The sequence below is a fragment of the Protobothrops mucrosquamatus genome, unplaced genomic scaffold (assembly GCF_001527695.2).
Source record: "Protobothrops mucrosquamatus isolate PMUCROS unplaced genomic scaffold, P.Mucros_1.0 scaffold_306, whole genome shotgun sequence".
NCBI lineage: Eukaryota > Metazoa > Chordata > Lepidosauria > Squamata > Viperidae > Protobothrops > Protobothrops mucrosquamatus.
Window position 1 is genome coordinate 1,286,675 of NW_015386382.1, and position 14,903 is coordinate 1,301,577.

The following is a 14,903-nucleotide window of genomic DNA, read 5'->3' on the forward strand; positions in this document are numbered from 1 at the left end:
GAAGGATCTCATGTTTTGTGGAATTTTTGTTGCTCTATCTTTACAAAATTCTAAAGATAAATATGGCTTTAAATACTTTACACTTTAAAAAAAGATATTCAAATATTTTTAGAGATCATCTAAGACAAAAACATGGTCAAATTTCTTGTCCTGTTAAGACAAACAATGAACAGCTTTTTAACTACAAGACCTTGAAGCAATTATGTGACTAGATATTTGTGGTTTAAGACTCTTACCAAATGACCATACATCCGATTTGGTGCTATAGCGGTTATAGGAAAAAACCTCTGGTGCTGACCACCTGATGGGGAATTTAGTACCCATGGAACTGGTATATTGATCATCAAGAACATACCTAAAACGGATAAACTTGTTTAAGTCATTAACCGGTAATTCTAATGTTATAGCTCATGCATGGAAAACAAAAGATTCAAATCTCAGAATCTTATTGAATCATTAATTTGAAACCATGAGTTATAATGATACAGGAGGCTCTACCTTTTTTATATACCTGATCCACCAGCAGTAATAGAACAGGAATATATATACCCAGATTGAAAGTTACATAGATTGATTGTCATTCCATGTTATCAAACACTAACCATTCTATAGACATGCTTCTCTTTAACTGTCAGTACTATGGAAGCTATTGAAATAAGACAGATGGCTTGTTGTTATACTACAACCAATGCCATCATTGATTTTATGAGTAGTGCTATTCTTTCACACTCTCCTCTTTAGAAAAGCAGTAATGTCTGTGGAAATAAACTGACTTCAGATTACCAATAAAATATAATTGGAATATGTCTGGCTGGCAAGTGATAAAAAGGTGTCTGCAAAGAAGGAAATGATACTAGAGGAGTATGCATGATAGAATGTTGGGTGTTTCAGTGAATGGAAGTCACAGGTGAACTCCAATAACATCCTGTGCAGAACTTCTACCAGCATAACTATGAGCAGAAAATTTCTTTTCCCTAATGTAGTCCCTTGGGCACCTTCAAAATCTGATTTGCAAGTTTTATGGAAAAGAAATTGCATTGAAACTAATGCCCCACTAAGCAAGCAGAGCTGCTATAAAATATAGCACTCCAAATATGAGTCATAGCTGCTTTCTTCAATGTAGTAGTGCCCTATAGATGGGTTTGGTTTTGAATGTTGGGAATTACAATCCTAACCCATCTGAAGAGGGCCTGGTTGGGAAAGGCTGTGCTTACTTGGAATGACTGAAGTAAGTATGTTCAATGTCTAAACGTTTCCACTTGTCACCCTTTTAAGTTTACTATTTGATTATGTTTTTACGTAACTCTAGGAAATCAAGAGAATTCGACCGACAGTTCTTTCCTCATCCAATTTCTTTAACGTCGTCTTTGCCTCGTCTCAACTCGAAATCTTCGTAAACGGTTAGGTTATCATTTTAATTGGGTTAGGTTGGATATAATTCAAAAACTGTAGTAGATTTCCACTTATCAACCATAGGGCTAATAATGTATAAGAAACCTATATTACCGTGACATTCCAAAATCTGACACTTTGACAACTTGAAATTCGCCCACCAAACAGTTCCGAGCAGCCTGTGGGAAAGAAAAGAAAGAATATATTTGTAGAGAAAATATGAGCCACATTGTACAATACCCACATTTATTGCTGACTGAAAACCCTTTATGAACTTCTGGCAAACAGAAAAAAAAATGAATTTCATGAGTGACCAGGATATGAATGACCACGAACAGGGCATACTGATCCAGGGGTGGGTACAATTGGTATATAAAATGAAGCTGTGCAAAGGCCCTCTAATTCATGGCTGCCATCTGCTTTTTGAGTAGCAGCCATAAGTCTAGAAGATTCTGTAAATGGAGCTCTGGCTTTGTTTGAGACAATGCTATCCCATCCTGAACCAAAGATGGAAAATCTCTAGATCCAGGAAGTCCCATAATCCACAGGGACTCAATTTTATGAAGGTTGACTCTGAACCTGTTTTTTTCTATCCAATCCTTTATAATCCCCTCCATCTAGGCTCAGCAGAAAGAACCTTAGTGTGATATAATATATGATATCATACCCAATAACAATAAGAAATTAGCAAACCACAAAGACATTATTTACTTCACATCAAAAACTAGTGGGCACTACAAAATCAGACAAAATCAATAAAAAATTGAATACTCTTACATAGAAGGAATAATCAGAAATATTGCACAATCTCCACTGTTGTACATTGTCTGTCCAAACACTGAAAGTCTTCTTACATTAAAATTTAAAGATAATGGTGTAATTTCATTTTTATGCTGACTTTTTATCTTATAGATTTATTTACAGGGAAACCAGATGTGATTCAAACATACCAGATCTCTATGAATGACAGATGCCTCCTCAAGATAAGCCATTCCCTCACTAACATCTTGACACATTCCGAGAAGGTCTTCCTTTGATAAGCTTCCACGTTGCCTTTTCAGGTAATCAGATAAACATCCAAACTCCATGAACTCAAATACTAAACATATAGGAGAATTTTGCATGCATACCCCATGTAACTGGACCAATTTGGGATGAGATACTTTCCTGATGATGCAAAAAGATAAACCAGATAGAAATTTTCAACAGAAAATAAGGAAGAATACCACAAAAGAAGAAACCCAGATATATGATGGATATGCTAAGAAATAAAGAAACCATGCTACATTTCCCTCATTCATTATGGATAATTCTTGAAATGGAAACCAATTGTGAAATTACTCCCTTCACACAGAAAAAAATCCATTGACATTTTTTATTTTCTGAAAAATAAGAATCTTGTTAAATATGTGTCCATAGAATCATCAGGAATAAAGTTCACCTCAAAGAAAAATAATTTTCTTAAAATCTAATTAAAAATAGTATTAGAGATTAGATTCTGTAGAACTTGTAGCAATACAGCTTCTACAAGAAATATCCCAATCATGTTTGGGAAACAGTCACGTTTGTGAGAAATAGCAAAACAGTGTAAGTAAGATTTTTTAAAATCACAAAGCAGTCATATTTTAAAAGTTTCTTTGTGTGTACCAATGATAGAAACTATTTACTACTTCAAAAATAGTACATAGCAAAAATTCTGAAGTATAAAGGAACACTCAAACAAACCAAAAACTGACTACCGTTATTTAATGCACATTGCTTTAGAAGCTTTATGCCATTAGAATTGCCTAATGTTAAAAATGCCTGTTGTCAGCTTGAGACTAAGAAGCACTCTGCATTTGCTAATACTCATTCATACAAACATCGGCACATAACTGTAGACAACGACATTCATTTGATAAGTCTAATTTTCTAGTAAATATTTATAGAAGAGATGTGTCGACCAAATCATATCTTTTAATTTCATCCATGATGCACAACATTCAGTGTTGCTTTGAATAAGTTGGAAGAAGATTCTAAGTTTAATTATAAAAATAATAAAAAAAACTTTGTGGTCCTGCTTATCAAAATTATTTAAAATAAATAATAATGTGAGCCACCTAAAGTGATTAAAATTCATGTCATTGCATTATTCATCATATAAATAAAATAGGAGTTAAGTAGGTATTTTTACTGCTTACATCATGACTTGGGCCTCTTCAATAAAGTCTTCTTCTGACATTGTTCCTGTGCGAATTGTCTTTATAGCCACTTTCATCCGATCAAGCCAATAACCAAGATGAACCACCCCAAACTCACCAACACCGATCTCCTGTTCAAATGTTAGTTCTTGCGGACTAATAATCCATTTACCTAGGAAAAAACAAAAGAAAAACAACCTTGCTTTTGTCCAATAAATAATAATTGATATATAATCAGTAGTGCCAGTGTTTGTGTATGTGGAAAGAACTTAGTTAGGAATCCTTCATGTAATCATTTCCTCCTCTAATACTCCACACTCTTACTCCCATTCACAGAAACAAAGAGAATTTGTGATTGCCTTATTTACCCTTATTTAAATTTTAAAGAAAGGAAGTGTGAGTTTCACTTCCATTTTGTCTCAAAACCAAAAAATTACAAGCCCCTTTAACAAAACATCTAGTTTACTTACCATAACTTAATCCAGCTGTAACAGGAGCTTTTTCTCTCCAGGAGGAGACAGCATATCTCAATCGAGTAACAAGACCTGTGTTTTGAAGAAATGTACAAATACATTAAAAAAAACCTCAAAAGTAAGAGTCAGTACCAATAAAGGAGAATATTTTTAACTCAGGATTGAAATAAGGTTTCCTTGGTGCTCTCTGAGCTTGGTTGTTTTCATTGCAGACATTTCATTAGCCAAACTAGGTAACATCATCAGTGCTACTGATGTACAGTGATGTTTGCAAGAAAATAACCAAGCTTGGAGAGCACCCAAGGACCCCTCATAAGTGCCAGCTTTTGGTAGCTTAGAAAAGATGATGGCCATAAAAATAGAATTATGGAGATGTACTATAAGAATATATTTCAGAGTCAAATATAGAAATAAGAAGTTACTAATGTGACACTTCAATAAAGTATACCAAAACAGTTTTCCTATTATGTGAAAATTTTCAGGAAGGTCTGTGAAGTTTTGAATACGCAATATAGCCACTTTGAGCATGTACCTGAACATGCTGAGCATTTTATATTAAATTTCTCCCAGAATATTCAGAAAGGCAAAGAATTGTCATTTATTTATATAGAATCTTTCTCTTCAATATAATTCAAAGTTATACTTCATAGGAGCACATATAAAGAGAAGGCAAATACAGGCTTCCTGCAAAAGAGATCCAGAATTCAGGAAACATTCAGCATTTTATGATACTAAGCAAAATGATATTAATTTATCACAAGAGCTTTGCTAATGAGGAATTATTTAAAACATCAGATGTCAGGGTAATTTTTCCTTCCATTTTTAAGATGTTAGAATCTTAGACTTAAATTATCTGCATCTTCTTACCTTTCTTGTCTCAACTTACCTCCTGCATTATACTGGTGGTAATTGATCAGTTCCGGGATATAATCAAAAATATGTTTCTCTGCCAGGTAATACCTCTTGGGCTTGTCATTGGTCTCCTTGATGTGATAGTGCTTTATAACAGGGCTGTTGTCATTGCTAAAAAGACAGCAAATATGCCTCTTTAAAATAATGTAAAAACTACTAAAATTTCCAAGTAGGGCAAAATGAGCAATGATTCATGAAGCATCAATGCAATTCGGGTTTGAACCATAGAATAAATATTATGACCCACTTTATTAGAGTCCTGCTACCTGTATAGTTCCACAGTATATTAACAATATTTTTTTCTTCTTCTCGTGTTATGTTTCTTCAAACAAGTACCAGAATGCCACACTTTGGAAAGTCTAAACTGGGAGACTAAATTGGCTAGGATATATATAAGTTCTACCATTCCTTCAAAATGAAGATATAAAACAAATATCCTTTTATCTTTTCCTCTGATTTTGAAAGAATAATCTTGGAATTAGGGGAAAACACCAAAGGATCTGTGTAGAAAATCTATTGGGAATTATTAAATGTCTCTGAAAAGCCAGACTTTACATCTTTAGGAAAATGAAAACAATACAGAAAATAAAAACTGTAATTATTTATTTAGACTAAAACTATCAAGCTTCAACTTTGGAAAGATTAAAGAACATTTAATGAAATGAATACATTAATGGTATCATATTCTATTATTTTATCAAAAATATGAAGACTATATAAATAGTCAGAAAAGATAGAAACATACAATTTTGTTTGCTGAGATTATTATTTTATGAATCAATAATTCTGACAATTAGTTTTTAGGGAAATGTGTAAATTGTTTATTGAGCAGTGTGGTGGCCTAGTGGTGAAGACACTTGCCTCCCAAATGGAAGGTTGAGAGTTCAATCCCAGGTAATGGTAGATGTTTCTCTCCTAGAGCACAAAGAAAAAATATCTGCTGCAAACTCCATATAGGTGTCAGGAAGGGTATCTGGCCATGTGAATGATTAGTTCCATCCAGTCGCCCCAACCCTACTCCCAAATTAAGGGATTATACAGTTGTAAAAAGGAAGTTTTTGTGTAAGTTGTTTATTGTAGCAACACCAAAATTCTGTTCTGCCTTCTATTAGTGTTGAGAAATTAATGTTGAAAACAAATGTATGCTTATCTGAGTGATAATCTCCTATATTCATCCATCAGTTAGTCAGATCAAATAATGTCAACTCTTCCCAGGTGCCATCACTCAAGGACTATCACCTGATGAGGCCTTGGAAGGGGGTCCATTTTGAATTGCCATTGACACTCCTTGAAACTCTTTGGCAAGTTTGGTTACCTTGATCTTTCTTGGGCTTTAGGAATATTGTGGGGAAAAAACCCTACCTGTTTCATGTGTTGGAATTGTAAGTAGAGTTCACTGGTGCAGGACATTTGTATCTTTTGGTTTTTATTTCTTCATGCTCTTTTAAATGCATTTGGGATTAGGGGGTCATTTTTTTTACATGTTGACACTCTTAGCTGCCCAGATTCTTAAGGAATAAGCAGTAGACAAGCAGAGCAGAGCAAATGAATAATCCAGAGGGCAGCAAGAATACCAATAGCCTAGTAATAGTAGTATATTCCAATTGCAGACCTTTAGCACATCATTTATTAGAAAGTGTATTAATAACAAAGTCAGAGTATTAGAGATAACATCTATTTTTACTTTATTTTGAAATATGAAATTATGCTAAAAGGCATTTGCCACAATAATTGTGCAAAAACAAGATGAAGATGAATTACCATTGTGAAGAGAAGGTTCTCCAAAGGATGTCACGAAGAAGCCGTATATTACAGTAAATTATTTTTTTATTTCCAATGCCTGACAAAGTTTTATTGAATATTATTTTTTGTATTAAAATGATTTTTTTTTTAAAAATGCCATCTTTCCTAAGATCTAGCTTACTTTAATGCTTTTGTGAAGACAGAGACTGTATAGGTGCCAGGCTGCCTTGAGTCTCTCACCATGAAAGCTCCTTCTTTATCCTGCAGAAAGATGAAAAAGACCAGTTTTAAAGTCTGAAATGCTCCATAAGCATTCATTCATTCATTCATTCCAGTCATGGCAACTTCTGGACAAGTCCATGCAATCCTTTTGGCAATGTTTTTTTCAGCAGTAGTTTGTTATAGCCTTCTGCTGAGAGAGTGACTTGCCCAAAGTTACCCAGCTGTCTTTGTGCCTAAGGCATGACTAGAATTTGGATTTTCACCTTAATTGCTAGATCAAGCTGGCTTGCAGTGACCAAATGTATCCATTGCTAATCATATAATAAAGGCATTTATACTTCATGCTTGTACACATACATCTATACATAATTTGCCTAAAGGAAAGAAAAACAAAACAAAAATGCAAGGAAGCCAGAAAATGAGAAGATGTCTAATAAGGAACAGACCAAACATCCCCGAAATTATGGAAAATGAACAGGGATGCAGTAATGTCAATTTAATCTGAATAATTGGGCTGTTTTGGCTTCCCAAAATATTCAGATAAACCTGCTGAAAGCTGGAATTTGGCTTCTGTTTTAGTTACACAAGACAGCTAATTCCTCTTGCTTGTTTTCTATTGATATCTCATGTTTTCCAATAGCAATCTTCTTCCAAAGGACTCAGGCCATCAATAAATGGTGATTTAGCCTACATTTTTATGCTCACCAATCATGTGAGGAAGCAGGCAGGCTGAGGAACAATGAGTAGGAATTATAATTTACAATAACCACCATAACCAACCAATTCAAATTAAAAGTTTTTAACCACTTCAATTCAAAACTACTACTCGATTTCTTCATTACATCACTGAATGTTAGTTTCCTATATGCCCAAGTAGGTGAAGCAAGAATTGATTTAAGTACAGTAAAATGTGAGTACTACCTAAAGGGATTTACCTTACCTCTTCCCTGAGCATTGCTTCTGCTTTGTTTCTGCTGATATTCTTGTTGTACCAACTGCAACGGTTAAGTACAAAGCAAAACATATTGTGTGTCAAATGGAACCAATTCATAAACAGCATTAATATTTGGTATAAAAACATTTTTGTAGATTCTGGTAGTCCTCAGGTTATGATGGTAATTGGAACCTGAATTTCCAATTGCTAAGCAATGTAGTCATAAAGCACAACCACATTGATTAGCGATATGAATGCCAGGAGTCCCCATTGTCATTGTTAACCGAATCCAATCAGCCACAATTCAAGGACCATACTGATTTAAGCCATTCCTGTCTTGGTTCCTCTCACTCCAGAGCTTCAGCAAGATAAGGAACTGTCTCCTCTTGAACTCTCCCATCTCTGTCCTTCTGGCCAACCTGCACAGCAGCACTCCTTGGCAGTGATGCAAGGCTGAATTAGAAGTTTGGGGCCTGAATTAGATGCCTGGCAGTCTCAGCCAGCCATTGTTGCCCCCAGGCCTCATAACTTCTGCCCCAGCATCACCAGTCCACTCCTGCTGCTGAGAAGCCCATGGCACAATCAGCAGCTCCAGTAGTACAGTGCAAAGCACCAGATGCTCCGACCATCCTGCCTCCCTAGACCCTGGCGCCTCCAACTGACCTTCACCATCTCTTTCTTTCAGCTGCTGACAAGGCATATGCCTGGCCTTATGCGAGGCAGCTGCTTGCTGTGGCAGGCCTTCTTCCTGAGGCCATCTGCACCTTCGGAGGCCTTCCAAATCATTGCATGATTTGGAGAAGGGCAGGCAGAGCCTTCTTGCAAGCTTTTGGAAGGCCTTGTCAGCAGCAAGTGTAAGAAGATGGCAAAGGTCAGCTGGCTCTGACTAGGATCACATTTAATAAAAGGGAAGGGAAGGGAAAGGAGACTGAGATTTCCATTTCATTCTATGATCTCAAAGAAGAACTTTAACCTAATCTAACATTGCTTGGGAGTCCTGATTAGCTAACATTTTTCTATATGCTTTTGAATGCGATTATCGGTTTATTTTTCTAATAAAAATTGAATTGACATCTTAATGTGAAGATTTAAAAATTACATAATTCAAAATTTCAGTTATCACTTGTTAATGATATTACATACAAAGAAGCAACAAATTCTTACTTATATATTTGAAGATTATCTGGTGATTTTTCTACTATGTAGCTGCTTGGCACATATCCTCCATGCCTGCAACAAATAAGTTGTCATGTTATTAAAAGATGAGAAACTTCAGTGTATGACTTGATTAAAAGTGTCTATTAGAGCAGAATACATGATACCAAACCTTCTGCTGATGACAATGAGTAAATAGCACCATCTCTTACTGGATACAGAAAATAAAACTTTCAACTTTATTTCCAAACATATTATTATTTATTATTTTCTGTATGGCATATAGTACATGGACTTGCAATATATATTAACATTTCATCTAGATTAGTAAAAGACAATAAAACATAAATGTTACAAAGATCTATGTCCAAATACCAATGTCTAGGTCCTAGGACATCTAAAGAAAAACACAGCAGAACATATATACAGTAAGTATCTTATTCATCATGGACTATACTTAAAGTATGCTGCAGTAATCTAAGACAGGAAAGCAAAATGAATAAGAAACTTACAGCATATGGGGAAAATGTAATGTAGGAGGGAATTAGAACATACATTTTTAAAAAAAGAAAAATTGTCTTTTCTACAAACCTACCCATTCTTATCCTGAACCAACCACCAATGGACTTCAGAGTTATCAATAACATAATATTCCTCATTGCATCGTAATGTCAGTTCCTGAGGATTCTGAGCAATATAATCATAAATGGCAACTACTGAAGATTCCTTGGTATCCAGTGATAATTTCTGGTTTTTTTTTAAAAAAAGAAAGACCTATTAAATGCAGAAAACGAATGCAACAAATATTTGATTACATATATAGTATGCCAGCTTTGTCAAATCTTCTTATATTTCAAAACACGGAGATTTCTAGAATTCTAGAACTAAGGAGAAATTTCCTGACAGTTAGAACAATTAATCAGTGGAACAATCTGCCTCCAGAAGTTGTGAATGCTCCAACACTGGAAGTTTTTAAGAAGACACTGGACAATCATTTGTCTGACATGGTATGGGGCTTCCTGCCTGAGCAGGGGGTTGGACTACAAGACCTCTAAGGTCCCTTCCAACTATTATTATTATTATTATTATTATTATTATTGTTGTTGTTGTTGTTTGTAATATTAATACCATAGGCATACTAGCCTTTTAAAATGTATTATTTATTTATTTGTGTGCTGCCTTTATTATTTTTACAAATAATTCAAAACGGCGAATATATATTTCTCTTTCTATTTTACCCATAAGAATCCCATGAGGTAGGTTGGCCTGAGAAAGAGTAAAGTAAAGCCCCAAGTTACCCAGCCAGCTTTCATGGGTATGGTAGGACTTGAACTCACAGTCTCCCACTTTCTATCCTGATGCCTTAACCACTAGACCAAACTAGCTCAATATTGGCCTTTTATTTATAAATAGATACTGAACTTGAATAAATGAGCCCTACATTTTTAAATCAAATTGGGCTTTGGTTGCTGTATTCTTAGAAAGTAATAGTAGAAGGTATCATGTGGGATCATGCAAATGAGGGATATTGAAATATGGTCACCACAAATTGCAGACCTATTACCCGTACTAAAAAGTTTGACTAGAGATGTTACAAAAAATTTGCAATCATTAAGCCACATTTTAGATGTAAAATTTGTTGTAATATTTCAAAAACTGAACTTCATGACATCAATGCCATACATATGCCATACATACAACCCCCTGAGCAGGGGGTTGGACTCGATGACCTCTAAGGTCCCTTCCAATGTTGTTGTTGTTGTTGTTATTATTATTATTATTATTATTATTATTATTATTATTATTATTATTATTATTATTATTATTATTATTATTATTATTATTATATGCTGTCGCTTCCATATGTACTACCCACATCTTGATACTCACCATGTTATTCTCCGGTGTAGGCGGAAGAGGTTTATTAGAGGCTAGGGAAAGAAAAACATATGAAATCAACATAACTTGTGTGCATACAAAAGAAAAAAATTATGAAAATGGGAGCTTTATGAAGCCAAGTGTTTTCAAGGACTATAGAGTAACTGTATACCGACTGTTTCCTATATTTTTTAATCATGGGCTGAGGTAGAACATCTTCAATGACCCAGGGAATGGGTAAAATACTGGATCAAGTATCATGACTAGAAACTATAGGCAAACAGATCTCACTTTTTGCTAAGAAATAACTTTAGGAAATGAGCACTTGACTCCATCCAAACTATATCTGCAAATTCTGCCAAGTACACAAATAACCACAGCAAACTTATAAGTATACCAAATTAAATAGAAAATAAATACAATTTACAAATAGAAATACAATTCACAAAAAGTGTAAATGTTTTTCCGTTTTGTTTCTCAGAGCTATATTTTTCTTTGGACCTAGTGTTTTCTTTCTTCTTCCCAATACGTGTGATGTGGTGTCGTGATAAAGATTTCATATATATATGCAAGAAGATCTCTTTGCTCCAAATACCTACAGTACATAGCTGTACAATGTGTAGGGAATGCAGCTTTGCTAACTGGGCAGCCATTTATTTGGAGTAGGATCTGGCAATGGCCACAACAGCAGCCCACAATCAGGACATGAGTGATAAGAGGATAAGAATATTGCGCTTAAACACAGAGGCCAGAGCAAATGAAGTGAAGCTTGTGGAGCAGAAAGAAAAACCACTCACAGATCCTAATGAATCCAAAAGTGAAACCTAGTGCTTAAAAGAGATAATCTGCAATACATATTTTGCTTATTTAAGATATATAATTAATGCATAGGACTGCATATCAGTTAACAGTACCATCCACATATGTTCTAAACAGTGACTGCCTCACAAACACAGTGCAAGAAGCACAAGAAAATAATTCTAGGTGGGTTTTTCGGCATTACACATTGCTTTGTACCATAGTATGGAGAAGTATTTAGACATTTATTGGTTTTATAGATGAGCAATGCTGAGTCTGGAAATCTTCAGTCCCAAAGGAAATTAATAAATCCACATTACAGATTTAAGCCATATGGTGACCAGATCACTCTCATGAGCCAAACCACAAGGCAGTCAAGCCACTATATAAAAATAACAGAATTAAACATAAAGCTGTATTGAACTTCTCTCATACACATTTTACAGATGTCCTATAGCTTATATAACAGTACTTTAAATTACTCTTGAAGCCTTGATGGAAGAGAAGTTTTGGAATTTCCTACCAGTCTTGGCTGGAATATACTCCGTGCAGCCTGTTGCCATCTTTTCTAGCTGAGCACAACATCTCCATCGTCCATCTATCCAGAAATTTGGGTGAAACTTTGACACCAAAGTGGTGTTGTTCTGAGTTTCTGAAATGGGGAAAATGATAGATACTCTAAACAGAGCAATCCTGATAATGGTAAACAGCTTTTATAATAGACTTCCCCCATTAGATACTTTGCAAGTGTATTGGGATTGCTATTTCTCCTAGACAATCATTTTAATCATTACATTTGATGGGAAAGAATTGCTTCCATTACATGCTCCATCTCATGAAGTAGAAGAGAGCAGGTATTTATGAAATTCGAAATCATCCTGACCATGATACAGAAAAGCAAAAGCTACTTTTAGTGGGATTAAAACAAAGCAAAACACAAAACTTCTGAAGTTTGGAGAACAGATTTCACCATGATATTATGAACAGATGCTGAACATGCCATTGTGCTTACTACAAATAATAAGGACCAATCTTGTTTTATTTTAATGTGCTATAATGTAAAATGAGTTGTCGATGCAGCATGTAATTTAATTAGATACTTAGATAAACACTTATCTCTATTGTCCTTAAACACTATACCCAGCATATGGAGGTGAAATAAATTTGTTCCAGACAACTGGTAAGTTAATAAATATTTTATTTTATCATTAATTTTTATAGCACCGACTAGTAACATACATATCTGGACATAAAATAGAGTCTGTGACCAGCTTAATTTCTGAAATATAAGTTTCCTTTACCATTTGCCATCAACTATTTTTTTTTAAAAAAAAAAGTGATACCAAAATAATTAAGGGCTGCAGCAGGAAACAGGAATATAAAAATCACTTCAAAGCCACAAAAGCTTATATCTAACATGTATTTCTTAGCCTTAATGTTACCTTGACATACTGACACTGAATTTCAAATGAAGAGTTGACCTAAGGAATTACAGTGTGATGGGTTAGGAATTACCTTCTTTCAGAACCATGACCCATTTCTGGCAGCTTGCTAGGTTGGGAGCAAAGATGTAGAGCATATAGCTATCATGAAAAATCTGTGATGAAAGAAAAAATGATTTAGAGTCAATTCTAAACTGAACAGGATCAGCCCATGTTTTCTGATGTGATGTTAAAAGGAAAAATGAACTTGTATTAATAAATAATATAATGTGGTGTCAGATTGCTAACAAAACTATTACACTAAACATTTTGCCAAGTGAACATTATATTATTTGTTATTCTGAGATATTTGTGTGTGGTATGTGTGTGTGTAGTGAATACATTACATATATTTGCATACAATGGATAAACATAAAAAAAGCATTGAAGACCCATTATCCAATTGTTAGACCTTCTTAACAAAATTTCAGCAGATTTCCACAGACTGGAATAGAATTTTGCTTTTTAAAAGAAAGTAAATGTAGCTGAGATTCTAAAACTCCTAATTCTCCAACAAATATTCATATCTGTATTTGTCCTGTAAGAAACAGAAACCACAAGCTATTTTTATCCTGGTCAATCATGAATTGTATCACTAGGATTAAACAATTTTCTTGATTTTCTGAATGATACTATATCTGCAGCACATTATGAATTGTTCATTTCATTGCCAAACAGGAAGCTAACATTTGGGCTGCAGCTGAGGGGAAAAAATAATTTCATATGCTATTTACATTGTTATATATCTGGCTTGCTTTAGCACAACCCACTCAAAAAAAGTCCCATATTTTCCAGAAGAAACAAAAAGTTTTCCCCCCCAATTAATTACTTGTGTTTGGGGATGGGGTGGGGAGTTTTCTAGAGAAAAATGTATTGGAAGTATTTTGCGGCAGGTAAAAATAATGGGAGCAAGAGACTGAAATAGACAAAGGAAGAAACAGCATAAAATTAAATTTTATATGCTGTTCTAAAATTTGACAGAAAGGTATTGCACAAAGCAGCTGGATCCTTTTTAAAAATACTAATTAGCATCACAAACAGAAACAACTCTGAAAATGCTATAAGCTGTTTTTGGTACAATTTCCCTCTCAACACTTAAGCAGTTTTTACCCCTTAAATCTTTTGATCAATTAAAAAAGCATTAAGCATGACTTGCAAGTTGGATGTACTGGTTATGTTTAGGATGATTGTAATGGCAGATGTTAATACTTACCTGGAAAGGATATTTATAGTGACATGGAACTGGGATGTCACTTTTCACAAGTTCTACACATTTAATCTTGGATAGTTCAACTGAACCCTTTAAAATTCTTTTTTTCTAAGAGGAGAAAGAAAATACAATTAGACTCCACGATCGGTTTCATTGCTTACTTGACATTACACTACACTACCAAGTCTTTAAACATTCATGGAAAGTATTTTAGCAAGGGAAGTGTAAACAATGTATAACATGTTATGATTTTCAGCATAAAACAAAAAGAGAGAGAAGAAAGAAATATCTAGGGAAATGTCTAATTAAATTTCTGAACATGTAGGTGACTTATTTCCTGAGAAATAGTGGGGTTTTTTCCCCCTCTCTCTTTTTCCTTGGTGGATCTAGGAAGCATCAATGGATTAGCTTGTATATTTTGCTATAAAAGCTGCATTGAACAGGAAGCCAAAAAGCAACAACTATAATAACCCTGCTGTCCATTAATGCCTTGCTTTGAATGATTCACAGCCCTCTTTGAAAGTA

The 14,903-nt window shown here is 34.5% G+C and overlaps 1 protein-coding gene across 1 annotated transcript in view; it reads right to left on the minus strand.

Moving 5' to 3' along the window:
* The window catches only part of ITK (IL2 inducible T cell kinase), a gene marked incomplete at its 5' end in the record, with an annotated part of 21,526 nt that extends 7,040 nt beyond the window's left edge, over positions 1-14,486 (minus strand). Inside the window, 14 exons of the mRNA XM_015832116.1 lie at positions 237-355; positions 1,507-1,571; positions 2,343-2,559; positions 3,573-3,744; positions 4,043-4,117; positions 4,932-5,068; positions 6,882-6,961; positions 7,863-7,917; positions 9,021-9,086; positions 9,607-9,758; positions 10,902-10,942; positions 12,211-12,339; positions 13,203-13,284; positions 14,382-14,486. Coding sequence (XP_015687602.1) covers positions 237-355; positions 1,507-1,571; positions 2,343-2,559; positions 3,573-3,744; positions 4,043-4,117; positions 4,932-5,068; positions 6,882-6,961; positions 7,863-7,917; positions 9,021-9,086; positions 9,607-9,758; positions 10,902-10,942; positions 12,211-12,339; positions 13,203-13,284; positions 14,382-14,486 — 1,495 coding nt within the window. The remainder of the gene's footprint in view (positions 1-236; positions 356-1,506; positions 1,572-2,342; positions 2,560-3,572; positions 3,745-4,042; positions 4,118-4,931; positions 5,069-6,881; positions 6,962-7,862; positions 7,918-9,020; positions 9,087-9,606; positions 9,759-10,901; positions 10,943-12,210; positions 12,340-13,202; positions 13,285-14,381) is intronic.
* Positions 14,487-14,903: the final 417 nt, after the last annotated feature.